General features: G+C 60.6%; 1 protein-coding gene across 1 annotated transcript in view; it reads right to left on the bottom strand.

Moving 5' to 3' along the window:
• Positions 1–410: 410 nt before the first annotated feature.
• FIGNL2 (fidgetin like 2) overlaps positions 411–26,344 on the bottom strand; it is a 28,815-nt gene continuing 2,881 nt past the window's right edge. Inside the window, 2 exon segments of the mRNA XM_055127508.1 lie at positions 411–1,451; positions 1,453–2,429. Coding sequence (XP_054983483.1) covers positions 462–1,451; positions 1,453–2,418 — 1,956 coding nt within the window. The 5' untranslated portion in view covers positions 2,419–2,429 and the 3' untranslated portion in view covers positions 411–461.

Here is a 26,344-nt window from a genome sequence, read left to right as displayed (position 1 = left end):
AAGAGCACAGGGCAGGGGTGAGATGGAGAGGGAGGTGTGGGGCAGGGCGGGGAGGCCTGGGGGGGGGGTGGGCGGTGGGCAGTGACAAAACCAAGGGGACAGCAAATGACGGTAACTTGATGGAGGAGGGAGCCGTTCGGACAGCGAGGAGACACAAGGATTGTGGCGAGAGAGCGGGAGTTCCTTTGGCCCCAGAGAGCCGGCCCATCCCGGCCTGCGGGTCCCGGTGGGCCCAGGCGGAGATGGCCAGTTCCCGTCCACAATAAATAGGAGAAACCTGAGTACACAGCGCATATGGCATCGATCTGCCTAGCAGGAGCCTTTTCCTTCCCACGAACCAAACCACCGGCAGCCCCTCCCCTCCCCCATCCACATTCATCACTCCCGCACCCTCCCAGCCCCCTCGGGGTTCAAGTCAGTGGGCGCCCGTGCGCGGAGGCGGCAACCCGCGGGCGGTGGCGTCAGTGTCCGGAGCCGTACATCTTGTCCCACTCCACCAGCGAATCCAGGTCCTTGGGGGAGGCCCTCGGGCCCACCTTGGCCAGCGCCGCCTCCAGGTCCTTGTAGGAGAGGGGCCGCTGCAGCCTCGGGAGGCCCGCGCCGGCCGCCGCCTGCTGGCACAGCTGCCCCAGCTCGGCCCCGGAGAAGCCCTGGGTGCCCTGCACCAGCGCGGCCAGCTCCCGCTCGCTCAGCGCGCAGCCCTGCTGGGCCAGCGCCCGCTGCAGGATCTGCCCGCGCGCCGGCCCGTCGGGCAGGGCCACGTAGAAGCGGAGCGCGAAGCGCCGCCGGGTGGCCTCGTCCAGGGCCGCGGGCCTCGAGGTGGTGCCCACCACCAGCACGCCGTCGGGCCCCGCGCCGCAGCCGCTGTCCAGGCAGGCCAGCAGCGGCGCCTGCAGCGCGCCGGCCGCCGCGCCGTCGTCCCGCGGGGCCGGGAAGAGCGCGTCCAGCTCGCTGAGCAGGAGCACGGCGGGCGGGCGGCAGCGCGCGGCGGCGAAGGCGGCCTGGAGGAGGCGCGCGCCCTCGACGGCTCCCGGCGCGGCCAGCGCGGCCCCGCGGAGGCGCAGCAGCGTGGCGCCCAGCTGCGTGGCCAGGCAGCGGCCCAGCAGCGCCTTGCCGGCGCCCCGCGGGCCGAAGAAGAGCACGGCGCGCGGGGGGCGCGGGCCGCCAGGGTAGGAGGGCGGCCGCAGCAGGGGCCACACCAGCTCCTCCTCCAGGGCCGCCTTGAGTGCGCCCTGGCCCGCCACGTCCGCCCACTGCACGGGGGGCCCGCAGTCCAGCATCTTGCTGGTCACCAGCTCCAGGGCCCCCGGGTCCAGCCCCTTGGGAGGCTCCCCCGCCGGCACCGGGAAGCCCCCGCGCGGGCCCGCCGTCGGGGCGCGCTCCGAAAACTTGTCGAAGGGCTCGAGCTGCGCGCCGTAGGCGGGGGAGCCCAGGCCCTTGAGCGGGACCCCCGCCTCCGTACTTGGCCGCCGGCTCGTCGGCGGGCCCCGGCGGCTTGGGGCGGAAGCCGTTGTCGGCGGCGGGGTAGGCGGCGCCGTCGGCGGCTGGCCCCTTGGCGGGCTCGTAGGCGTACTTGCGGTAGCGCCCGTCGGCGCCCTCGTCGGCCGCCTTGCGCTTCAGCGACGCCCCGGCGTCGGGGAAGCCGTAGGGCGCGGGCGCGGGGCGCGGCGGCGCGGGCGCGGGCAGGGGCGTGGGCGCCGCCAGCCCCGACGGCAGGTAGGGCGCGGGGGGCGCGGCGGGGGGCGGTGGTAGCGCCCCGTAGCCGGGCTGCGCGCCGTAGCCCCCCGCCGGGTAGTTGTAGAGGGGCGCGGGGGGCCCGTAACCCGGCGGCGGCGGCGGCGGCGGCGGCGGCTGCAGGAGCGCGGCCGGGGGCGGCGGGGGCAGCGCGGCGCCCGTCTGCGCGCAGTACCCGGGGGTCAGGTACCCTCCGCCGTAGCCCGCCGCGTACTCGGGCGCCGCCGACGGGCCCCCGCACGCATTGCCGGCGTAGAGGGGCTCAGGCAGGTTTCCAGCCAGCACCGGGGAGCCCCCGAGGCCCCCGGAGGCTCCCCCGCTAGTGGACTTGGCGCCCGGGAGGCTCTCGTGCAGCGAGGCCAAGGGGTAGGGCGGCTCGGGCCCGGGCCACGGTTCGGGGTCCCCCTTGGCGCCGTTGAGGAAGGCGGCGTCGCCGTAGCCGCCCAGGGCGGGCCGCTCGTAGGGCGAGTCCAGGACCCCCGAGTACTTCTCCGCGTAGCGCTTGAGGAGGTTGGAGGCCGTGAGCGCGGAGATGTCGTCGTGCGCCCAAGCGTAGTGGCAGCGCTGGCGACCCCCGGGGGGCAGCTCCAACTTGTGGGCCGGCGACGGGGTCGTGGAGGAGACGTCCAGGTGCTGCTCTGGCCACTGGCTGAGGGGCTGGGCGTGTTCCGGTGTCCAGTGCATCTTCAACAGAGCTGCGGGCAAGAGGACAGGCCGGCGTGAGGTCCTGCAGAGCTGCCCCGGGGCCTAGTACCGAGTGACCACCAGCCCAAACGGCTTGGACCGGCTGTTTTTCCCGCCCGCTAGTGCACTGCCCTGGGCATCCAGTACTCAGTACTAGGCATTCTCCTGTGACCCGGGACTCAAAGTTACCTGAAAATACTTTCCTCAGAGACGGGAGGAGTCTGGAAAACGCATAAGCAACAAGCAAGACTTTGTCTTGGCCCCAAGAGCCCTGCCTCTGGGAGACCCGACCAAACCCGCTGTAGGGAAGGGTCAGGCAGGCCTGGGAATGGTCGAAACCCGAGAGGCTTATTCAGCCTGCGGGTCCTGCACACACCAGCTGACCGGTGTGGAGGCTGCCCGGGGGCCCAGCCCCAGGCCGTCCTGGGTGCTCTGTTCATCTCAGCCTTGCCCAGATCAAAGAGCTGCTCAGAGCCTGAGGTCAGAATGCCCCATCGCCCCTAGCACTGACCTCAGAGAATTCCTTTCCTTTCTGCTTGGTATCTTTTAGACCCTCCCCAGTGAAGTCGGCATCCCTGGCTTCATCCCTGGCTTCCCCCTGCTCAGGAGAGCTTTGTGCCAGGGCAGGTGCTGCCACTTGCCTTCTTCTCAAACTGACACAAGATGCTTTAGGCTGACATGATACTCGAACCCTGGGAAAATTACCGAAGAGGGGGGCTGGAGTGATAGTATAGCAAGATAGTATAGCTCTGCACGTGGCCAACCCGAGTTTGATCCCCAGCATCCCATATAGTCTCCCGGGCACTGCCAGGAGTAATTCCTGAGTACAGAGACAGGAGTTAACACCTGAGAATCCCTGGGTGTGACTCAAAAAGCAAAGAAAACTTTTTAAAAAACAGTATCAAAGAGATGGGACTGGAGCAATAGCACAGGACGTTTGCCTTGCACGCGACCAACCCAGGTTCGATTCCTTAGCTACCCACATGGTCCCCTGAGGACTGCCAGGAGTGATTCCTGAGTGCAAAGCCAGGAGTAACACCTGAGCATTGCCGGGTGTGACCCAAAAAGAAAAAAAAAAAAGTACCCAAGAGAGAATGTCACTAATTTGTCTCTGAGCTTCCTAGTAATCAGGAACGAGGGAAAAAAAGATTCAACCAGGGTAATAGTATATATAGCAGGTAGGGCACTTGCCTTGCACATGATCGACCCAGGTTTGATCTCAAGCACCCCATATGGTCGCCAGCACCGCCAGAAATGATTCCCTGAGCACAGAGCCAAGAGTAAGTCCTGAGCACCCCTGGTGTGACTCAAAAACAAAACGCAAGCAAACAAACAAAAAAGGAAACTTATAAAAGTGAAAGGAAGCCAAATGCCCCTGGCACAGAGACCATGGGACTTGTCCTCGTGGACCTCTGGAAAGAGTCTTCACTGTCATCCCGTTGCTCATCGATTTGCTCGAGCGGGCACCAGTCACGTCTCCATTGCGAGACTTGCTGTTACTGTTTTCGGCATATTGAACACGCCACGGGTAGCTTGCCAGGCTCTGCCATGAGAGCGGGTGGGATACTCTCGGTAGCTTGCTGGGCTCTCCGAGAGGGACGGAGGAATCGAACCCTGGTCGGCCACGTGCAAGGCAAACGCCCTATCCACTGTGCTATCGCTCAAGAACAATAATAAACAAGGTCCCGAGCAGCAGCCAAGGTATGCGCCAGTCTGGACGAGGGCCTTGCGGGCTCAGGGCCTGAGAACAGCAGCATCCTGGCGCTCTGCTCCAGCGGGTCGGCCAGGAGCAGGTGAGATGGCTCAGAGGCCTGGGGTGGGTGCTTCCCATGCGTAAGACCCCAAGTTCCATCCCCAGGACACAGGTCCCCATCACCATCACCACCAGGTGGCGCCTAGGCGACCTTTTACCCCTGACCGGTAGGGTGATAGTGGGCCCTAGGCCAAGCATGGAACCCTGGGGCCCAGGCGCCCAGAGTGCCCAGAATGGCCACCAGACACCTAAGTGCTGCTGGGGAGACCTTTAAAAAACGAACACACAAAAAAGTTAACACAAACAAAGCAAAAAAAAAATATCCGACGAGGGGGCTGAGAGTACTGGTGTAAGGTGCTCCTTGGGTGCTCGTGCTGGAGCACTGAGAGGAGCACTCCTAAGGGTAGCTCCTAAGCTCTGCCGAGTATAGTCCCACCCCACCCCCAAGAATCTCAGGCCAAATAGTCCCATGCATATATGAGTTTTTGCTGATGATTATTTCTTAAACCTAAACTTTTTAATGGCAGGCTCAACTTTACAGTTTCAGCTTTTTTTTGGTTTTTGTTTGTTTGTTTTCAATAAATGATTATGGAGCAAATACTAAGTGCTGCAATGTTTGGCTGGAGGCTGAAGGATGACTATAATGTTCAGCGGGGTACAGGGGACGGGCAGGCAACATTCCTTTTTCAGGTAGGGGAGTAGAGGCCTGTGCCAGGATTCCAGGCCGAGGTTAAGAGGACCTCTCCAGCGAAGGGTATCACAGCGGGCCTGAAGGGCGAAATCTACCCGACAGACCCACGCCTTTCCAGCACCTTCTTCGCTTTCAGGAAGTCAGCACACAGGCCCCGCGCCTGCCTCCAAGGCACTTTACTGCCACCTTCTGGAAAACTGTCCTAATAACCCATAAATTTCCCGCAGTGTTGCGGTGGTTGGCCCTTGGGAAAGGCTGGGGAAGTCCTTACACCATAAGCCTGGGGGGAGCCAAGAGATGTCAGGAGAAGGAGGGAGCAAGAGAGAGTGAGGAATAGAAGAAAAAATATCTAAAACTCGGGCTGGAGCAATAGCACAGCAGGTAGGGCATTTGCCTTGCACACAGCTGACCTGGGTTCGATTCCCAGCATCCCATATGGTCCCCTGAGCACTGCCAGGAGTAATTCCTGAGTGCAGGGCCAGGAGTAACTCCTGTGCATTGCTCGGTGTGACCCAAAAAGAAAAAAAAATCTAAAAATCATGCAACTGTCTTTGGGCTTTCCCGGTGTCCTTACTTGCAGTGGCCTGGTGACAGCACGCCCTCTGCTGACCTTATTACCTCCCTTTTCTGAAACAAAGCCGCTCACGTCTATGCTGCCCTAGGAAGGCACGAGCCACAGAAAAAAGGGAACACAGGATTCTTTTTTTGGGGTGTATTTGGGTGCAGTTCTGGGGATATTCCTGGCCTAGTGCTCCGGAGTGACCCTGGAGATGTCCAGGAGCCCTTATGCTATATGTAGGCAAACGCTCCACCCCCTGTCCTAGCTCTTCGGACCAGAGAGTAGAGTTCTTCGGTTTGGTTTGGGGTCACACCCAGCGGTGCTCAGGGGGATTCACGCCAAGCTCTGAGCTTACGGATCATCCCTGGCAGCATCTGAGGGACCATTTAAGGTGCCAGGGATCAGATCCGGGCCAGCCATATGCAATGCAAGAGTCCTACCGGCTGTACTGTCTCTCAGGCCTGAGAGTGAAGTTCTTTTTTTTTTTTGCTTTTTTTTTTTTTGCTTTTTGGGTTACACCCAGCAATGCTCAGGGGTTACTCCTGGCTCTGCACTCAGGAATCACTCCTGACGGTGCTCAGGGGACCATATGGGATGCTGGGAATCAAACTGGATCGGCCGTGTGCAAGGCAAACGCCCTACCCGCTGTGCTATCACTCCAGCCCCTGAGAGTGAAGTTCTTGAAGCCGTCACACCTCCACGGGAGAGGGCCAAGCCGAGTGAGCTGTGGGGCAGGTTCAAAGCTCTCCGGCTTCTCCAAAACAGAGAGGTGCTACCTGGTGGCAGCACAGGGTTTTTCTCAGGTTCTGCCTGAGAGTAACTGAGCCAACATCACTGTCACTGTCATCCCGTTACTCAGCTATTTGGTCAAGTGGGCACCAGTCACGTCTCCACTGTGAGACTTGTTGTTACTGAGTATGGCATATGGAATACACCACGGGTAGCTTGCCAGGCTCTGCCGTGCGGGCGGGATACTCTCGGTAGCTTGCCCGGCTCTCCGAGAGGGACAGAGGAATTGAACCTGGGTCGGCCACATGCAAGGCAAACACCCTACCTGCTGTGCTATATCGCTCCAGGCCAACATCAGGATCATGTAAATGAAGAGACAGCTCGGAGCAGGGCACAAGCCCCAGGCTCCACCCCTCCCGGGACACTACACAGAATAAAGATAGCTCTGGGTCTCAGCTTGGCCCCTCCCCCACTTTTATACCTGCAGAGACCCTCTGCTCCTCCTGTCACTGTCAGACCAGGACCCCCGACCCTGCCTACAGCGATCTTCACGCAGACCCACCCCTCGAGACAGTACTGAAGCCCAGGCCATCGCCACACCATCAGCGGCTGCGGGCTCTGGGAGCTTCCCCTGGGCCTCCAACCCTGCCTGCCCTCACACCACCCCTTTCTCCCGGGCCCCTCCTCAGAGGCCTGTCCCTGAAGCCCCTGCTTCCCCTCCGCCCTCCTGACTAGCAGTTCTCTCCCCCCTTTGAGCGGAGCACAGCCCCCCAACCTCTGGCCTGTGTGCTCCCCTTTTCATCTGCATCTGCTCCGCTGCGCCCAAACGCCTGACCCGTTGCCCCTGACTCCCCACCCCAGCCCCTGCGCCCTCCTGTGTCCGGCTCCCTCCTCACAGCTGGCTTCATCCTCTCCCCATCTTCAAAACGACCTCACTCAGGGCCCAGTGATGGTAAGGCGGTGGGCAGGGCATTGGCCTTTCATGCAGCCAACTCAGGTTCTATCTCCAGTATCCCATAGGGTCCCCTGAGCACTGCCAGGAGTCATTCCTGAGTGCAGAGCCAGGAGGAACCCCTGAGCATCGCCGGGTGTGACCCGAAAAGCAAAATTAATCATCATCGTAATAAAATTTAAAAGGACCTGCCTTGGCCCTCATTCCCCCCTACTGACATTCCATCTCTGTCCCTTCATTCTTCAGACTCTGCGACCCGCAGTGAGAGGAGCCTACAGGCCTCTTAGTGCCCCAACCCAGTATCACTGTATCACTGTATCACTATATCACTGTCATCCCATTGCTCATAGGTTTACTCCAGCGGGCACCAGTAAGTGAAACTTACTCTCTCCATAGTGACACTTGTTGTTACTGTTTTTGGCATATCCAATACGCCACGGGGAGCTTGCCAGGCTCTGCCATGAGGGCAAGATACTCTCAGTAGCTTGCCAGGCTCTCTGAGAGGGGCGGAGGAATTGAACCCAGGTCAGTCACGTGCAAGGCAAATGCCCTACCCGCTGTGCTAACCCAGAGCAGGAACAAATCAGTAACTTTGGGGGGACTTCGTCACAGCTCTCCATGGACGGCCCCTCCAGGGGTCTGCCGGGACCTGCGGCTGCAGGAGGAGGCTTGCCTCTCGTGCTGACGGCGGGCACTGGAGGGGGAAAGGCTGCCTGAGCCCTGAGCACCGGTGGGCTCGCCCCACTGAGACACTCAGCGCGACCAGCCGACCCGGCTTCAACTCCTGGCATCCCACTTGGACCCCCGAGCACTGCCAGGAGTAACTCCTGAGTGCAGAGCCAGAAGTTTACCCCTGAGCATTGCCAGGTGTGGCCCCCCCAAAAAAAACCTAAAAACATTGTGGAAAAGCACAGTCCAGTGGAGGCAGTGTGGAACAGTTTATAGTGCAGTTAAGAGCCAAGGGCTTAGGGGGCGCTGGAGCAATAGCACAGCGGGAAGGGCGTTTGCCTTGCACTCGGCCAACCCGGGTTCGATTCCCAGCATCCCATATGGTCCCCCAAACACCGCCAGGAGTAATTCCTGAGTGTATGAACCAAGAGTAACTCCTGTGCATTGCTGGGTGTGACCCAAAAAGCAAAAAAAATAAACAACTGTCACTGTCACTGTCATCCTGTTGCTCATCAATTTGCTCGAGCTGGCACCAGTAACGTCTTTATTTAAGACTTGCTGTTACTGTTTCTGGCATATTGAATACGCCACCGGTAGTTTGCCAGGCTCTACCGTGGGGGTGGGATGCTCTCAGTAGCTTGCCAGGCTCTCTGAGAGGTTCGGAGGAATCGAACCCGGGTCAGCGGCATGCAAGGCCCTATCACTGTGCTATCGCTTCAGCCCTAAATAAATAAATAAATAAATAAATAAATAAATTGTTTGTTTGTTTATTTATTTATTTATTTTAAAAAGTGCGAAGGGAGCAGGGGCCAGAGTGACGAAATAGTGGGTAGGCACTTGCTTTACACACGGCTGACCCAGCACCCCCTATGGTCCCCCGAGAACCTGCAGGAGTGATCCCTGAGCAAAGCCAAGAGTACGTCTGAACACCACTGAGTGTGGCCCCAAACCAAAAGCAAACAAAGAACCAGGGCCTAGGGGTGGCTCAAAAGGCTGCACGCATACAGGGGCTGGGTTACAATTCCCGGTACCACACAGTCCCCTGATCATCACCAGGACCAATCCCACCTACTGCCGGCCAGGTGACCCCAAACCCCAACCCGAGCAGGGTGCCAGGAGATAGTTCGAAGAGCACCTGTCCCTTGGTCCAGATACCCACAGGCCCTAGTGGCCTCTAGCCCCGCTGGGCCTGGTCCACACCAGACAGGCCTCAGGCCTCCTAAGCACTGCTTTGGAGATTCCAAAAATAATCCCCAAAAACCCAAGCACAGGGCTGGAGAGAGTACAGCGGGCAGGGTGCCTGTCTTACATGCGACGGACCTGGGGCCTATCCCTGGGCCTCGAGCCCACCAGGAGCAAATGCTGACCACTGCCCAGGTGTATCCCTCCCACACATACACACCAAAAAAAAGAACCCAAGCAGACTTGCGGAGTGACTTATAATGTGTCACTTCATCCTCGGGCAGGGACAGGGGCCCACTGTTCTTGGAGAGATTTCCCCAGCACTGACAGGACCCCATTTCCCAGCACGCTGCAGGGGCAGAGCTGACCACAAGACCAAGAGCAACACTCAGGGCACCACCTGTCTGCACAGATGAACCCCATCCACGCATTCTGCGTCACAGATGCCACTGAGCCCCGGAGACCGCTCAAAGGGCTGGCTGAGCACAGGTTTGCACACAGGATTGGTCCCCAGCACCGCAGGGTCCCCAAGCACCACCAGGTGGGGCCCTTTCGCCTCCTTACCCCGAAAGGAGGAGGAAAAAAAAAAGACTGAAGTGTAGAGAGCTAATAACAGGATTCAAACCCAGGCAGTGTGGCTATGGCCACCTTCTCAGGCCACTGCCTTCCTGAAGGCGGTGCTCAGGGCTCATTCCTGGCTCTGCGCTAGGGATCACCGTTGATGGAGCTCAGGGGACTATAGGGGGAGCCGGGGATTGAACCTGGGTCAGCTGCGTGTAAAGCAAGTGGCCTGGGGGCTGGAGCGATAGCACAGCGGGGAGGGCGTTTGCCTTGCACGCGGCCGACCTGGGTTCGATGCCCAGCGTCCCATAGGGTCCCCCGAGCACCGCCAGGAGTCATTCCTGAGTGCAGAGCCAGGAGGAACCCCTGAGCAACACCGGGTGTGACCCAAAAAGAATAAATAAATAAATAAATAAATAAAAAGTAAGTAAGTAAGTAAGTAAGTAAGTAAGTAAGTAAGTAAGCGGCCTACCTGCTGTACCATCTCCCCTTGTTCCCTCCCACAGCCAGAGAAGTGGCCGCGGCCAGGGCCAGCCTGCACCCACACTCTCTCTCTTGAGCCTGTGGGCACGCGTGCCCGGAGCTGTGCCCCCTTCCATCTGCCACGGAGGCGCCCTGCCCTGGGCAGAATCCCAAGTCACCCACGGTCCCAGGCAGGAGAATACTTGTCCCTCACCACCAAACAGTCGCAGTCCAGCTTCCCTCCCCTGCGAACTTGCCCTCGGGCGAGCACCCACACCCCAGGCTGGGCCCTCCAGTGTCTGTGAACTCTCTTGGGGTGGCAGGTGGCTGTAAAGCAGACACCGTTTGGGGGAAGCAAGGTCAGGCTTCCAAAGCAGCTCTTCCTCGGAGACCCCAAGGGCCACTCAGGCGCCCGGCCATCCGGGAAGGGGCGCGGGCTGGTTCCTGGGGACGAGGAGCCCTCCAAGCCCTCCCCTCAGGATGTCCCCCAGGGGACAGAGGGCAGGGACAGCCTTTGCACGGGCTCAAGTTCAGGGCACAACTTCCTGAGGACTGTGCCCGGGACACTGGGCCTCATGGAGGCTGGACACGGGGGTTGGTAACAAGAAACCTCCCCGTGGAGCCTCAGCCACTGTTTCTGGCTCACAGTTCCCCAAATCCTTGAAGTCCTCTGTAAGAGAACTGGGAACATCTTTTTGTCGTTCGTGAGCCACACCTGGCAGTGCTCTGGGATTACCCCTGGCTCTGTGACAGGAATCACTTCTGGTAGGCGCGAAAGACCATATGGGATACCTGGAATCAAACCCAGGTCGGCAAGGTAAGCGCCCTGCCTGCGGCACTGTCTCACCGGCCCCTGGGAGCATCTTTTATATTTGGCCTCTTCATTCTAAAACAGCTTCGGAAGATAAAGGTGTGGGGGGAATCTCAGGGGTTCATAGCAAGCCCCTTTCATGCACACCCAAGTATAAATTATTATGTCTGGAAAGTTCCTGGAAATGGGGTGGTTCTGGAGAAACTACCCAAGATGTGGAGGTAGGACAGTTGGCACCCCTCCCCCACTCCACGGAAAGGGGAGAGGCTGAAAATCGTGTCCCATTAGGATGAGGCAAGAAACTAGGCCGTGGATGGACGCTTCCACAAAACCTTGAAAGGAGGAAAGTTTCTGAGCTGCTAAAAGCACACAGTTGTCAATAGCACAGCGGGGAGGGCGTTTGCCTTGCACGCAGCCAACCCGGGTTCGATTCCCAGCATCCCGTATGGTCCCCTGAGCACTTCCAGGAGTAATTCCTGAGTGCATGAGCCAGGAGTAACCCCTGTGCATCGCCGGGTGTGACCCAAAAAGAAAAAAAAAAAAGCACACAGGGGTGAGGTGGTGCGGTGTGGAGCTCTGCGCCCCTCCCGGCCGACTGCTCCTGCGTCCAGGTCAGCTGCATTCCTGAGAACAGTGACCATGGCAGAGAGTGAAGGGACCTTTGTGGAAGGTCCAGCTTCAGGGGTCTATCAGCTGCCCTGCTGTCCGTCCTGCCTGGCCACTGGCACTTACGTGGGCAGGGACCAAGGCCTCAGCCTGTGTGTCTCGCACTGCGCGGTCAGAGGCTATGTCCAGGGGACAGGGGCAGTGTGGAGTCAAACCGTACGGCATGCAGACCTGCTACGAGTGTCGGGCACCCCCACCCCCCCAGCATCAGATGCGAGGCAGCACAGAGGAGGTCCCAAGGACAGGCCACAGGCCCCAGGCCACCTCAGCCTGCAGCGACAGTGTGGCCACAGCTCCTGCTCCAGGGCCCAGGGGACGGTGGGTGGGGACGAGCCTCAAAGGGCTTCTTGTCTCTCGCTGGGCCTGGTACTGAATTCGACACAGGCGGTGCCCAGGCCTCCCTCTCGGCCCTAAGGGGACCCTGCAGTCCTGGACCCCAGAATCCTGCTGCCCAATGCGGAGCTGGGGGCAGGCGGCTGGGACTGGGGGCTCCAGGCTGCAGTGGAGAAGGGGGTACCAACGTCCTGGGCAAGCACCTCACTCCTCAGGGACCCATTTTCTTGGCCTGGGACAAAAGGCCTGGATGGAGAACCCCATTGTCGGCAGGATGGAAATCTCATCAATCCATTCACAGGGCTCACACAGGCCTTTTGTCCACTGCCCACAAAGGGTGCCCCGGGGGCTCTTCAACAGGACTGTCCCCCCATCACCGTGCCCTGCCCCCAGGCCAGTTCCATCACCCCACCAGAGGAGAAAGGGGTCTTGGGAGGACCAGCTGGACCCCTCGAGTCCTGCCTGGTGGGCTCCGGGAGGACGCAAGGGAGGACGCAAGGGAGGCCTCAGGAAATATTCAGGGAATGGACGCAAAGGTGCCAAAGAGAGTCAGGGAAGGGGATTTGGGGCTTTCTGGTGCCCGGCCACCACACAGCCTGACACCATCCACTCAGCGGCACTTTCTGCCGTGTCAGTGCCCACCTGGTGCCCAACTCAGCGGCTCTCCCTGGGGTGAGGAGGCAGAGTGGTCATGCCCAAAGAGAGCTCGGGGCCAGGAGCGAGCTGGAGCAAATCGCCGACCACACGTTCCTCGGGCCCAGGTCTAATCCCCGGCATCACAGGAGGCTCGAAGAAGCCCTAGCACAGCAGGTGCGGCCTCTCCAAAACACGAAAACAGGAGGAGGAGAAATAGCACAGTGGGTAGAGCTCTTGCCTCACACGCAGCAGGCCTGGCTCAAGCCCTGGCACCCCGTGTGGTCCCCAAGACCCTCAGATTCCTGAGGACACAACCAGGAGTAACGCCTGAAGCACACTAACTGTGGCAAAAAAACAAAACAGACATAGAAAGCAGGAGAAGGAAGTATGTGTGTGTGTGTGTGTGTGTGTGTGCGCATGCGTGAGTATATGCATGTGTGTGTTGAGTGTTTTTGTGTATGTGTATCTATGTGAGTGTGTGTAAATGTATGTGTGTATAAGTGTATATGTGTGTGAGTGCATGTGTGTATGAGTGTATGAGTGTGCATGAGTGTGTGTGTGTCAGAGAGAAGGGCAGGAGGAAAGGAAGAATGAATTCCGGGAGTCCTAAGAGAGCTGAGGCATGGAGGCGGGGAGCGGTGTCAGCCTGGCACCTAAAAGGGGTGTCTGGACGGAGAGCATTGGGATACTGCATGAACTGGAGGTCCTTGAGAAAAGAAAGGGGGGGGAGCTAGCAGGAGTGCCAGCCCACCCCTGTCACCACACTCAGCCACAGCCTGTCCACCCTATGGACAGTAACATGAGCCCCAGAGGGAGGGGATGGCCTCCTCTGGCCAGTGTCCTTCCCACCTTTCCAGGTGGCAATTGGCAGCTGGGGGTCAGGACAGGGACGGGGTCTGGCTTTGTGGGAGAAGGGAGCTGGGAACAGGGCGCAGGCTTACGTAGGAGTGGCAGGTGACCCCTGCGTCGGCAGAGCAGTGCACAGACCCGCTATTAACTGTGAACATCGCAGGCCTGCTCCTGTGCACGCCTAAGGGATTCGGGAAGGACCAGAGAGAGGACAGAGGGTGCGTGCCTGCCTTGCTGTGGCCGACCCAGGTTCAATCCCCAGCACCCCAGATGTTCCCCCAAGGCCCTGCAGCAGTGATCCCTGAGCTAGCCTGAGCATACGGGGTGTGGCCCAAGAGAAGAGAGGGGAGGGGAGGGGAGAAGAGGGGAGGGAAGGAAGAGGAAGAGAGGAGAAAAGGAGGAGAGGGAGGAAGAAGAGGGGAGGGGAAGAGGTGGGGAAGAGAGAAGGGGGAAGAAGGGAGGGGCGAGGAGGGGAGGGAAGAGAAGGGGGATGGGGAGAAGAGAAGGGAGATGCAGGGCAGCAGCCTGCCCCTAGGGGACACAGCCAGCGTGCAGAGCCCGCCCTGCCCCGCACGCCTGCCTCCCTGCACCTCGGGCCCCTCTGCCCTCTGCCCTTGGTTTCTTGGGCCAGCAGGGACAGTGGCCCCTGACGGCAGGGACAGACCGACTCCTGAGCCTCTCCACCACCAAGGTCCCACCTCCTCCATTCTCCCTTCACCTGGCCCCCAGCAGGCAGCCCCGCCGGCTGACCCGGCTCCCACCCTACCCTGTCCTCGCGGGAAAGACAGCAGCCCAGGTCATAGGGACAGCCCTCCAACTACATCCAACTACATCCTACTGGTCCCTGCTCTTTTCTTTTCTTTTTTCCCCTTTTCTTTCTGGGGTGAGGCTCATAGTTACTCCTGCCTCTGCACTCAGGAATCACTCCTGGCGGTGCTCGGGGGACCAGATGAGATGTTGGGGGTCGAACCTGGGTCGGCCACCTGCAAGGCAAACGCCCTACCCGCTGTGCTATTGCTCTGACCCCTGTCCCTGTTCTTTCCACCAGAACAAAACTCACGAGCAGTTTAATATTATTACTGGGGCTTGGGGGCCTCACCCAGCAGTGCTCAGGGCTTACTCCTGGCTCAGGACTCAGGGGTCCCCCCTGGCGAGACAGGAGGCACCCTCCGAACCAGGTTTGTGAATCAAGCATGCAGACACCTGATTTAAGAGTTACCTAGAGGGCCCAGGGGAGTGGCTCAACAGGGATTCGATCCCGAACACCACATGGTCCCCCAAGAGCCACCAGAAGTGACCTCTGAACACAGAGCCGAGACCAGCCCCGGAGCACTGCCCAGTGTGGCTCAAAAACAAAACAAACAAAAACTCTGCCTGTGCGGTCCCTGGCCCTCCCCTACCCAGCCCTGCAGGCTTCCCGCAGGTGATTGGCTGGGTGACTCGGGTGTTCTCAGTTTGTGCGGGGGCACCGCCCCTTCGGGCCACCAATCCTTAGCCCTGCACTGCCCGTTCCTGGGGCCCCGTGGACCCACATCCTGTTTCTTCCTCAGCCTCTTTCCCGCCATCTCTCTTCTCTCTCCATGCTGATTCCCTGTCACCCAACTTGACCTGGGCCCTGGAACCGCCGACATGTACACCTAGGACTCTAAACTGTGCTCCTGGGGAAAACGTCTCCCCCACATCCCACTTGGGCAGACCTCACCTGCTTCCTGGCACTTCCATCCCCGTACCTGGTTGTCATAATTCACTGTCACTGTCATCCCGTAGTTCATCGATTTGCACGAGCGGGCGCCAGTCACGTCTCCATTTGTCATCATTAGCATCCCCAGATCAGATCGTCTGACTTCCCCACCCCACCCACTGTTCGAGCCACAGGGGCCATTTCTGACATCCCTTTCACGGCCCCCCACCCCCAGGAAGCAAGTCAGACTGGTCCAGAATCAAAGTCTCTCCGTGCCCCCAGCTCCCCTGAAGTCTCCCACCTGAGGACTGCAGTTATCCCGCCCGGCTTCTGCCTCGTCCCCATTTCTCTGTGCAGAATAGCCGTGGCCCTTGAAAGCAGGTCTGACCACAAAGCCCAGAGGCTCTCAACTCACTGGAGTAACCAAGTTCTGCCTTTAAAGCATGCCCTCTCGGGCCCTCTCTCCAGACCTTCCCCGCTCCTCCCAACACGGGCCTGCTGTGGACTGTCTCGTACAAGCAGAGTGCCCAAGGTCACTCACGGCCCCAGCGACTGGGACAGCGCCCTCGGCAGGAGGAGTCACTTCTCCACAGGCTCCGTGCAGGCCAGGGAGGTGGCTCCAAGGGGCCAGAGTGTGTGAAGCGCGAGAATCAAGTGCCAGGCCCAGGATCTGACCCCCTAGCCCGCCCTGCACCACCAGGTGTAGTCTTGGAGGCCTTCCTGGCACTGCCAGCCCCAAGACAGGCTCTGTGGGATGAAAGGGTGGAGAGGGGCCGGAGCGATAGTACAGTGGTTAGGACGCTCTCCTGGCATGTCGGCCTGGATCCCCGGCATTCTATATGGTCTCCAGAGCACCGCCAGGCGTCATTTCCGAATGCAGAACCGGGAGTAACCCAGAGTAACCCTTGAGCATTGCTGGGTGTGGCCCCAAACAAAACAAAGGATGCAGACGCGAAGATTCTGTGTGCAAATACCGAAAAATACCAGGTGGACGGAATCTCAGCACACAGAGCCAGCAGGTGGCAAGAGAGGCCGCAGGGAGGGGCAGTGAGGCAGGGAGCGCGCTCGGAAATGCCAGGCCCGGCCTGCCGGCACCCAGCCCCAGGGGCCCCACCTGGCCTTCTTTATTTTTCTAATCTCCCCCTCCTTCCCCTGCAGTCAGGCCTCTCCGGGAGAGGACAAAGCGGCGATGGAATTCCCATCAAAGGGCACAGACACATGGGGAAGAGATCAGGGCCCTTGGGAGCTGCGTTCTCAAGGTAGCCGGCCTCCCCGCCACGCTGGCTCCTCTGAGGGCGGGGTGGGGGGCTGCAGGGGGTGCTCGGCCCCGGGCTCCTCATATGTCAAATGCCAAACAGCAGGAGGTCAGGCTGCCCAGGCGGCCCCCAGCTGGGCTGTGCGCAGGCGTTGGGGGGAGGGGAGCCTGCAGAGGTCCCCGCTGGGCGGCGGTCAGGGCCACAGACAAGCCACAGGCCGGCCATCTGCTGTGGCCTGAGACGCCGGCCCGGGCCCAGCACCCTCCGCAAAGCGCTGTCCCCGTGCCCACGGCCGCCCTCCCGGCTTCCCGCTGCTCCGCATCTCACGGCCGGCCGCCTCCAGCGCGGACCGGGCTGTCGGCACTGCGGGGCACGGGGAAGCGGGGCTCGGCTCCTATACCGGGCGTCCAACACGGGGGTCTCACGGCCCGCCCACCTCTCTTCCAGACTAGCGCCCCCAAGGGCATCCAAGGATGCCTGAGTCAGAGCTCTGTGGTTGGCTCCTCTGTCCCCCGTGCCCGCCGCCCCCCTGCCGCACAGACCCCCGTGCCTGACCATGAGGGGGGGCCCACAGCAAGAACCCACGGAGGCCGCAGCCAGGCGCGGGGCTGCTTTCCCTGGCCCAGGACGCCACTTAGATCCACACCGCTTCAAACCCATGGTGCAGATGGTAAGTTATTTATAACAGGAAATAAAAGCACGGAGTCGAGTGAAACTCAATAGAGGTTCCTCTTCCTTCTCGTTCGTTTGCTTGCTTGGGGGTCACAGCCGGCAGTGCTCAGGGATCACTCCTGGCAGCGCTCAAGTGACCATTTGGGATGCCAGGGACTGAACCTGGGTTGGCCGCATGCAGGGCAGGTGCCCTCCCCACTGTACTCTCGCTCTGGCCCCTCAAGGGTGTTGAGGTCTCAGCTGTCATGAGGGAACCTCCTGTTGGCCCCAGGACCTTCTCGGATGCTACAGCTCTGGCCCCACCAGCAGCCCCCCACCAAATCTGGGCCTGGCGCCTTCCCTTTCCTCCCAGGGTGGGGGCGGGGGGGCACCTAGGGAGACCCTGGTGCACTCTTCCCTCCTCAGGCTCCTCCCCTGCCCCTCCCCTGGCCCAGAGGAGGGCTGCGGAGGGAGAGGGGGAAGGACAGGACAGTTTGTCATCTGGTCTTCGGGGCTGCGCTTCCTCGTCCTCAATCCCAAGGACAGATGGGGGCCTGGCCGCAGAAATCAGGACACAGCGCGTACTCTCCCGTGCTGACAGTCCAGGGGTCACAGCTGTGTCCCCTGAGGCCTGGCTGCTTCCTCGCGGCCAGCCTTGTGTCGGCTTAGCCAGGGTTACAAACAGGGAGGGGAGACCCAGGAGGGATCTGGGGGTGCGGCCTCGTTCCAGCCGACGCCCCACCCAAGTTCCTTCCTTGGTGCCACACGGTCCCCTGCGTGACTGGAGAAAGCCCTGGGGGGGTTCCCGAGATCCCGGCACCACAGGGTCCCAGGGGTCCCACACTGTCAGGCCCGCACTGGCTGAGGCCCACCAGTGCCCTCTCAGGTGGGCATGCATGCGCCCACCCGTTAGACACACGTTGAGTTAGCTGATCCCCGCATGTCCAGATGCGACAAGAGGGTGTGAGGATGGACAGGCAGCCAGGGAGGGACCGACCTGCTCTGAGCATCGCAGTTCTGAATGAAGGGCCTGTTCCTGCCCAGTGGCTGAGCCCAGGACACCCCCAAGACCCTCCTGTCTCTGTCTCTGTCTCTGTCTCTCACACACACACTCTTTCTGTCTCACACTCACACTCACACACTCACTCCCAGCTGCTGCCCGAGCCCCGCCCAGGGTCTCTGCAGCCAATCGCAGCTTCAAAGGGCGAGTCCCACCGCCAGCAGCCCCCAGGGAGTGTATTAGCACATTTGAACTGCTCAGCCGGCCGCGACAAAGCCTCAGGCCTCGGGAAGAGATGGGGGGCGGGGGATGGATGGGGGAGGGGGCGTCCTCCCTCCCCGTTCCCGGGAAAAGCTCGAGCCTAGATTAAGCATTCGGGGGCACAGAGGAATTTGGGACCCCCAGCTCCAGCCGTGAAGAAGCGATCCATAAAATCCCCATTTACACACTCACTGATCAAACGGCCCATCAACCTTCTCGGCCCGAGAGGGTGGGGGTGGCTCCAGGGCTTTCCCCCACTCTGGCGGGTCTGGGGGAGCCAAGAGCTCAGCCCAGGGCACAGGGCCTTTGCATTCCGTGTGTGTGGGTCAGGCCTGGCTCCGTCCCCAGAGATGGGCCGCCTGGGGACGCAGGGCTGGGCGGCCAGCTTTGTCTGTCTCAATGGCAGCTTTTACCTCTCCCTCCTGCCCGCGGCCCTGCGGCCGACTCCAGCCTCCCGGAGCTGCTAATCACTTTCCCAGCTCCAGCCTCCGCTCCTCCCCGCCCCCTTCCTTTCAGCAGCCCCACCGGGCCCTGGGAGCCTGGAGCCTCGCCTCCACCCCACCCCTGCCCCCCAGGAGCGAGGGCTGTGTTCCTGCGCCAGCCTGGAACTGCCCCTGCCCTTTCGCTCCAAGAAAACCCTTTGTCCTGCGGGCCGAGGTTCTGTTTGCCACACTTTGGGGCCCGAGGTCCAGCCACAGAAAGCCATTCTGGTCAGCATCCCCGCGCCGGGACGCCTGCAGGACCGGCTCGGCGCCGCGCGCCGCGGCCAGGCTGCGCCTGCTCCCGGCTGGCTGCCTGCCCGGGCCGGGGGCGCAGGAGTTCTGTGGCTGCCGAGGAAGGACCCGGTGCTCGCGGCTCCCGGCCTGGATGCAGACGGACGCGCAGCAAGTCCCAGTCCTGGGACAGGAAAGGGAGGACGGGTCTCCGGACGCCCGCCCTGGGGAGCTGCGCGCCGGGCCACTCTCCCCCGCAGAGCAGCACGCGAGTCTCGGCGCCACGCGACCGGGCACGCGCCCCCCTGCCCGCCGCAGCCTGGACACTGGGCAGACTCGGGGTGGGCAGGAGTCTGCCTGCAATCCGGGCTGGGCCGGCCCAGGGTGGGCATCTGCCAGTCACAGTGACCCCTGCTGGCTGGGTGAGGAGCAGCTCCCCTGCGCAGGCTGGGTCGGGGGCGGCAGGCCAGCAGGAAAGGGGGAGCATTTCCGAGAGCAGCTCAAGGGGGGCCAGGGCTTGGGACAGGACCCCCAACTAGACCCTCAGGTAGGTTAGATGCTACCCGCTGAAAAACAGGTGCGGGTGGGTTTGATCCGCGGGGTCAAAGGATACCGAAGGGCTCCAAGGAGAGCCAGGCAGCGCCCAGCCGCCCCTGACAGCGGCAACAGCTGTGGGAGGGACCGGGTTCCCCTGATTCCCAGGCCACCCGGGCTGACCCCTGCGTCCCTACCCAGCTCCTCTGCCAATCCCGCCCAGCTCGGCCACTTAGCAGCTGACCACGTGGCCCTCAGGTCCCTCAGCCCAGAGGCCCAGCCCCCCTAGCCGCAGTGCTCCCCCTGAGGACCCAGCTGTGCCTGGCCCAGGGCTCTCTGCTGTCCCCTCCCTCCAGGCCTCTGCTCTCCCGGGATCCCTCCTCTCCCAGCCTCGGCCCATCCATCCAGTGGGCCACTGAGTGCCCGGGGCACCCTCAAGTGACCCCAGTGCTCCAGCCCTTGCTGGGCCCACAGCTCGATTCAGTCTCTGCCCTCCCAAGCCCGGTGCGTCTGCCCGGGGCCCTTCTCCCCAGCCCCCATGGCTGGCCTGGACCCAGCTGTGGGTCAGTGGGTTCTTTCTTCCAGCCCTTTTTGCAGGGGGTTATACCCAGCGGTGCTGACCGGGGCCAAGGGGATCTACTCCTGGCCAGGCGCTCAAGGGACACTCCCAGCAGCAGTGCTCGGGCGAAATTCCAGTGCTGGGGATCAAGCCTGGCCCCCTGCATGCAGAGCCTGCATCAGACCCTCGGGCCTTTCTTCCAGCCGAGATCCCAGCCAGCCCAGCCCCGGCCGTCGCCCAGAACCCTTCTCCCAGTTTGCAGCCAGGGTATTCCCAGGCTCGGCCATCACTCGGCTGCTGCTGCTTCCACTCCGCACCTCTGTCCTGCCGGCCAGGGCCTGGGGCTCGCCACTCCCTGCCCTGCTCAGAGAGCCCGGCCTGGACCTTGGGCCGGCATACGCGCCTCCTGCTCCCATCCCAGCCTCCCAGGGTCTCGTCTCTCAGAAAACCACTGAGCGGTAGCACAGTGTGTAGGGCATTTGCCTCGCACTCGGCTGATCCGGGTTCGATTCCCAGCATCCCATATGCCTGAACCCAGGGCAGCTCGACATCAGCTCAGGGCCTCTGCAGAGTGCCAGGTTCCAGTCTTCAGTGATTGCTTCTTTCTTCTTGTTGCTATACTAGTTTGTTTGTTTGTTTGTTTGTTTGTTTGGGGGGCACACCCATCTGTGCTCAGAGATTACTCCCGGCTCTGTGCTCTCAGACTCACTCCTGGTGGCGCCCAGGGGACCCTATGGGGGTGCCGGGGGATCAAACCTGGGTCAGCCACATGCTTGGCAAGTTTCCTGCCCGCTGTGCTCTCTCTCCAGCCCCGCGATGACATCCTCTGAGGATTTTCTCCTCTCTTCTTCCCGGGTTGCCGGGAGCACAGGTGCAGTGCCCAGGAGCTACGGGTGAAAGCGTGTCACACGGACAAGGCATGTGCTCCACCACGTTAGCCACGCCGCAATTCAACAATTCCTCTTTTAGAAGGAATAGGGGGTGTTTGGGACCTTGCCCGAAGCCGTCTGGGCTATTACTGTTCTGTGCTCAGGGGTCGCTCCAGGTGGCAGGGGTGGGTGCCATGCAATGCTGGAGAACCAACCCCCAGGCGCCCCCATGCGAGGCAAGTGCTCAGCCTCTCTAGGCTAGAAATTCCTGTGACTGATGAGTCACGGCCACAAGGTGACTGCCGGTGAGTCTCGCCCTGTGCCCAGCAGAGCCAGCCCTTCGCAGGACACTCAGCCTCTCAGGGCTGGGATGTCCTGGTGGAGGAGGCCGTGGCTACTGCCCAGCCCGGGCTCCCTCCTGCAGAGCCCGTCTCCTCCCTGGAAGCCTCTGTCCTGGGCACCGGGCCATACAGCTGAGGGAAGGAAGATGAGGCGGGCTGGCACCAAGTTCCCAGGCGCCTCTGGCAGCAGCAAACCTGGGCCTGTTCTCCGAAATGCACGATCCGAGCACAGGGGCCTCGGTGTCAACTGCACCTCAACGGAGCTGGGGAGAAGCAGACACACTCAACAGAAGAGCAAGTGCCTCGAGGGGCTGGAGCGATAGCACAGCAGGTAGGGCATTTGCCTTGTACGCGGCCGACCCGGGTTCGATTCCCAGCATCCCATAGGGTCCCCTGAGCACTGCCAGGAGTAATTCCTGAGTGCAGGAGTAACCCCTGTGCATTGCCGGGTGTGACCCAAAAGGCAAAAATAAATAAATTAAAATATTTTAAAAAAAGAAAAAGAACAGCAAATGCCTCGTATGTGTGGGGGCAAAGCACCAAAAAAAAAAAAAAAAGGAAAATCAATCCAGGGGCTGGAGCGCTAGTACTGCGGGTAGGGCTTGCACACAGCCAATCCGGATTCGATCCCCCAAATCCTATCTGGTCCCCCCAGCAGTGCCAGAAGTAATTCCTGAGTGCAAAGCCAGGAGCAAACTCTAAGCATAACCCAGTGTGATTCAAAAAAGCACTGTAGCACTGTCGTCCTGTTGCTCATCGATTTGCTCGAGCGGGCACCAGTAAGGTCTGCATTGTGAGATTTGTTGTTACTGTTTTTGGCATATCGAATACGCCATGGGGAGCTTGCCAGGCTCTGTTGTACGGGCGAGATACTCTCGGTAGCTTGCCGGGCACCCTGAGAGAGAAGGAGGAACTGAACCCGGGTCTACTGCGTGCAAGGCAAACTCCCTACCTGCTGTGCACTGAAAACCAATCATGAACAACTTTGTGTATTCCACAGTGATTTAGTTTAAAAAAAAAATTTTTTTTAACTTCCCAAGGGCTCAGGGAGCGCTCCGTGGCTTGGTGGCAAAAATGCCCAACTTGCAGACGAAATCAATCCACCCGGCCCATACTGCCCCTCGGGCCTGGGAGCCTCCCAGCACCCTGCGGTTTGGCTGCCCCCACACCTGACCACCATGCGTGTGCTCGCATCCCAACAAACATGTGTGAGCATCATCGAGTGTGCGGCTCCCGGCAAGCACCATGACCACAAAATACAAGAGCGCCCAATTAAAAGACCCACCCTCGCAACCACAGCCCCAGCCACGGGAAATGAAAACATACAGGGCAGCTCCCTGCGCAGAACCCAGCTCTCTCCTGGCACTCCCCGGGCCCCAAAGCCACAGGCGTCAGCCCACTGGGGCGCAGGGGTCTGGGGCCCTACCCACTCCCTCACCCAAGGTGGGCCTGAGTCAGTATGGAGGGGCATGGGGCCCAAAAAAAAGTTTAAACTTGAGACCGGAGCAATAGTACAGTGGGTAGGGCACTTGTCTTGCACACAGCCACCCTGAGTTCGATCCCTGGCACTCCCTATGGTTCCCTGAGCACTGCCAGGAACAATCCCTGAGCACAGAGCTAGGAGTAAGTGCTGAGCACCGCCAGGAGTGGCTCAAAACACAAACCAAAAAGCAAAATACAAAGAACTTAGGCTTTACAGTGTGGGTGCTCCCGGCCCCAAGCAGGCCCTTTCCCTAGGTGTGAGGTGGGCGGGAGATCCCCAAAGGTGCCCCCTCCTGTACACGGGGTGGGAGAGAAACAGACACCTTCAGAGCCAGCCCTGAGCAGAGGCACGAAGCAGGTCCAGACAGCCCCCTGGGCTGCCCCCCACGCCCCGCGCCTCTGCCCAGCCCCAGGGGTGCTGAGCTGAGTAACTCCAGTTATGCGGCCTGGCCGGTCTACCTGGGCGGGAGTGGGCAGGGCCGTCCTCAGGGGGGGTGGCCCCCACACCTGCAGGCCCACGGGAGAGAGGCCAAGGCCGGGGAGGCACCCAAATTCCTCCCCGTCTGCTCAGAATCTGACACCCATGGCTCCTCTCCTCCACAGTCACCTCAGGAGGCAGGCGACAGAGGGGGGAAACTGAGGCACAGCAAACTTGTCCAAGCCATCCACTGAAGTGCTCCTCCAGACGCTTCTTTCTGGCTCTCACGCAAGGTTAGTGGTCAAGACCCGGGGCATCCCCTATGGCTCCCTGAGCCCCACCAGGAACATACTCCTGAGTGCCGAGCCAGGAGGAATCCCCGAGCACCGCCAGTGTGGCCCCCAAACAAAAACAAACAAAGAAATAAAAGATCCGAGGCTCACGCTGCCTCTCACCCCCTCGCCAGTCTTCCCTGCGCCTCTTCCCTCAATACTGTCCCCGACCTAGCCACAAACCCCAGAATTCACCCATTTCTAAGCGGTTCTCTTGGACTCACTCCCAGGCCAGAGGCACGGCCAGGCCATCGGCGGGCCTATGAGGTTGGCAGCGGGCAGCCTGCGGCCAGCAGGGGAGCACGGAGTGCCCGTTCCCTCTGCAGCCTGAGTCACACGCTGTCCCGGGGTGAAGACTCCCCATCAGCCAGGCCCAGCCCCAGGCGCTGGCTGCCCGGGAGGGGCACTCGTGCACGCCAGGGACGGCTCTGCGGCTTCCTGGGGCCACCCCCGCCTGTACGTCCAAAAGGCACCAGGCTGAGCTCCAGGGCCAGGAGATGCTCAGAGGGCTGGAGCGCATTCCTGCCAGGTGGGCACCCCTGCACGGTCCCCTGGCACCACACAGCCCAGCCAAGCATCAGAGAGTGGCTCCCCCCGAGCCCCCAACTGGGAGAATCCGCCCCCCCACCCAATTCCCAGGAAAGTTTGTAGCCAGTGAGTGTGGCAGGGACTCAAGGCGCAGGAGTCCCTAACCCAGCAGGCCCACCCTGGGCTAGCGGTGCAGGCAGGCAGGCCACGCTGGCACACTGCGTGCTCGGTGTTGTGTCAGCAGCAGGACAGGCACGGGAGGGGCTGGACAGAGAACACAGAGGAAAGGGGCGCTTGCCTTGCATGCGGCCAACTTGGGTGTGATCCCTGGCACCCCCTATGGCTCCCTGAGCACTGCCAGGCGTTATCCCAGAGCACAGAACCAGGAGTAGTCTCTGAGCACTGTCATGTGTGACCCAAAACACAAAAAAGTAAAATAGGGGCTGGAGCGATAGCACAGCGAGTAGGGCGTTTGCCTTGCACGTGGCCAACCCGGGTTCGAATCCCAGCATCCCATAGGGTCCCCTGAGCACCACTAGGGGTAATTACTGAGTGCAAAGCCAGGAGCAACCCTTGAGCATCGCCAGGTGTGACCCAAAAAGAAAAAAAAAATTAAAAAGGAAATAAAAAATAAATAAAAACCAAAAAATAAAATAAACGCACACCTGGGGCCCAGTGAAGACTTGGTCGGAAAGGACCTGTGTAATGCCCCAAGTTCAAGCCTCAGGACTGCCTCAAAAGCCAACTGCACGAGGCAAGTGTCTTGGTAGCACCACAGCTGGAATCACTTATGTACGAACACCACAGCTGAAGGGTGAGGAACCCCCATGTCACAGACAAACATGGCAAAAAAGGGATAAATTAACACACATACACACAAATCTAACAGAAAAAGAGAATGCAAGTCCATCTACATGCATGAGTCCAGCACCGGGCTGGCGGGAGGGGCAAGGAGGGCAGGGCAGGGGCCCAGGAGAGGTGGGCGTGCTTGGCGGAGAGCCAGGGCAGCCCCTCCCACCACCCCAGGATTCTGGAGGGAGTTTCGGAGATGATCCACACAGTCTGCAAGCAGGACCTCTACACGCCTGCTCTCCTCACTCCCACACTCAGACGTGGCCCAGGAGTCTCTGGGTCCTGAGACACTGAGCAGGTCACCAAGGTGAGGGGGGGTACTTCAAAGACAAGGTGGCACCCTCTGAAAGCAGGCCTAGGGCACTGCCAACTCACCCATATTCTTATCCCCCAATTTGCAGATGGAGAAGTTGAGGCCCAAACAGTGACTCATCCAATGTGATTCTACCTAATTAGTGACTGCAATGTGGCCTGAGGGTGGTGGCCCATGACTGGTGGGCATAGAGGTGCATGGGCACTGACTGCCCAGTGGAGACTGGTCCCTTGCACACGGCCCAGCTCTGCCTCTCATTGAAAACCCACTTCGTCCACAGCCAGAGATGAACAGCCAAGGCTGACGCCATCCATGCCCGTGGGTCGGGGCAGGCCAGGGTCCTGAGCGGGGACAGTTGGGGAGCATCAGCAGAGCCACGTGACAGCCTGACCAAGCCTTCCCAGGCCCCAAACTCTTCCGGACAGCTGAGCTGTCCCAAGCCCGGTTCCCGCCTCACAGACACCGATGCACGGGACTATTCCACAGCTGTCTCAGAGTTTGGTGAGTCCTGCCCAGGGCTTAGCTACGGTCCCTCCCGTGTTCAGAAGAATTCTGCTTTCTTGCCACTCCTGGCTCCCGGGGACAAGCGGAAAGGCCCTGACCATGCTCTCTTCGCTGGTCAAGAAGGCCAGACTCAATTGGAGTCGCACGGAGAGGGGGTCGGGGGAGCCCCGTGACTGCACCCCCAGCACCTAGGTAGGTCTATGCTGCCATGTAGGCCCCTGGCTGCGAGGTCGCCTGGGCTTCAGAGAGTCCCAGAGCCCTCGAGCAGCACGCAAGTTTCAGGATCACGTGAAGGAGATACACTTTTCTGGGGGTGGCTTTTAGCCTTCTCCTGGGAGGTCTGAAAATCCAAAAAAAAAAAGTAGTTATGCCCCCAAAGTGATCTCAAAACCCACATCTATCCCCTCTTGGGCTGCTTCCACCTCAACGCAAACTCCAGCCCCCAGTCTCCAAGGCCCTCTGTCCTGGACTCCTAGCCTCTTCCCAGTGCCAGGCTGGGCCCCGTGCCCGCTGCCCCGTGGGCCTCTTGGCTTTATCGACCCCTCTCCAGCCCAGGGCTGAACTCAGCCAGGCAGGAACCTCTCGGAGTCACGCTCCTGCGGGGAATGTGGTTTTCATTAAACTGAGCAAAGGAGCCGTTACCTGCCAGCCAAGGCTCAAGAAGCAAAGTTGTGCCAGGAGACACGGAGGGTGTGGGACTGCCCACCGCCCTCCCAGCTGACCCTGAGCTGGGAAGGGGACTGCACGGTGGCTCCTAAGGGTCCTGCCTCTGTAGCAGT

The sequence above is a fragment of the Sorex araneus genome, chromosome 2 (genome assembly GCF_027595985.1).
Source record: "Sorex araneus isolate mSorAra2 chromosome 2, mSorAra2.pri, whole genome shotgun sequence".
In the NCBI taxonomy this organism is placed as follows: Eukaryota; Metazoa; Chordata; class Mammalia; order Eulipotyphla; family Soricidae; genus Sorex; species Sorex araneus.
Note: the sequence above shows the minus strand (reverse complement) of the source record. Positions and strands in the feature narration are given on the sequence as shown.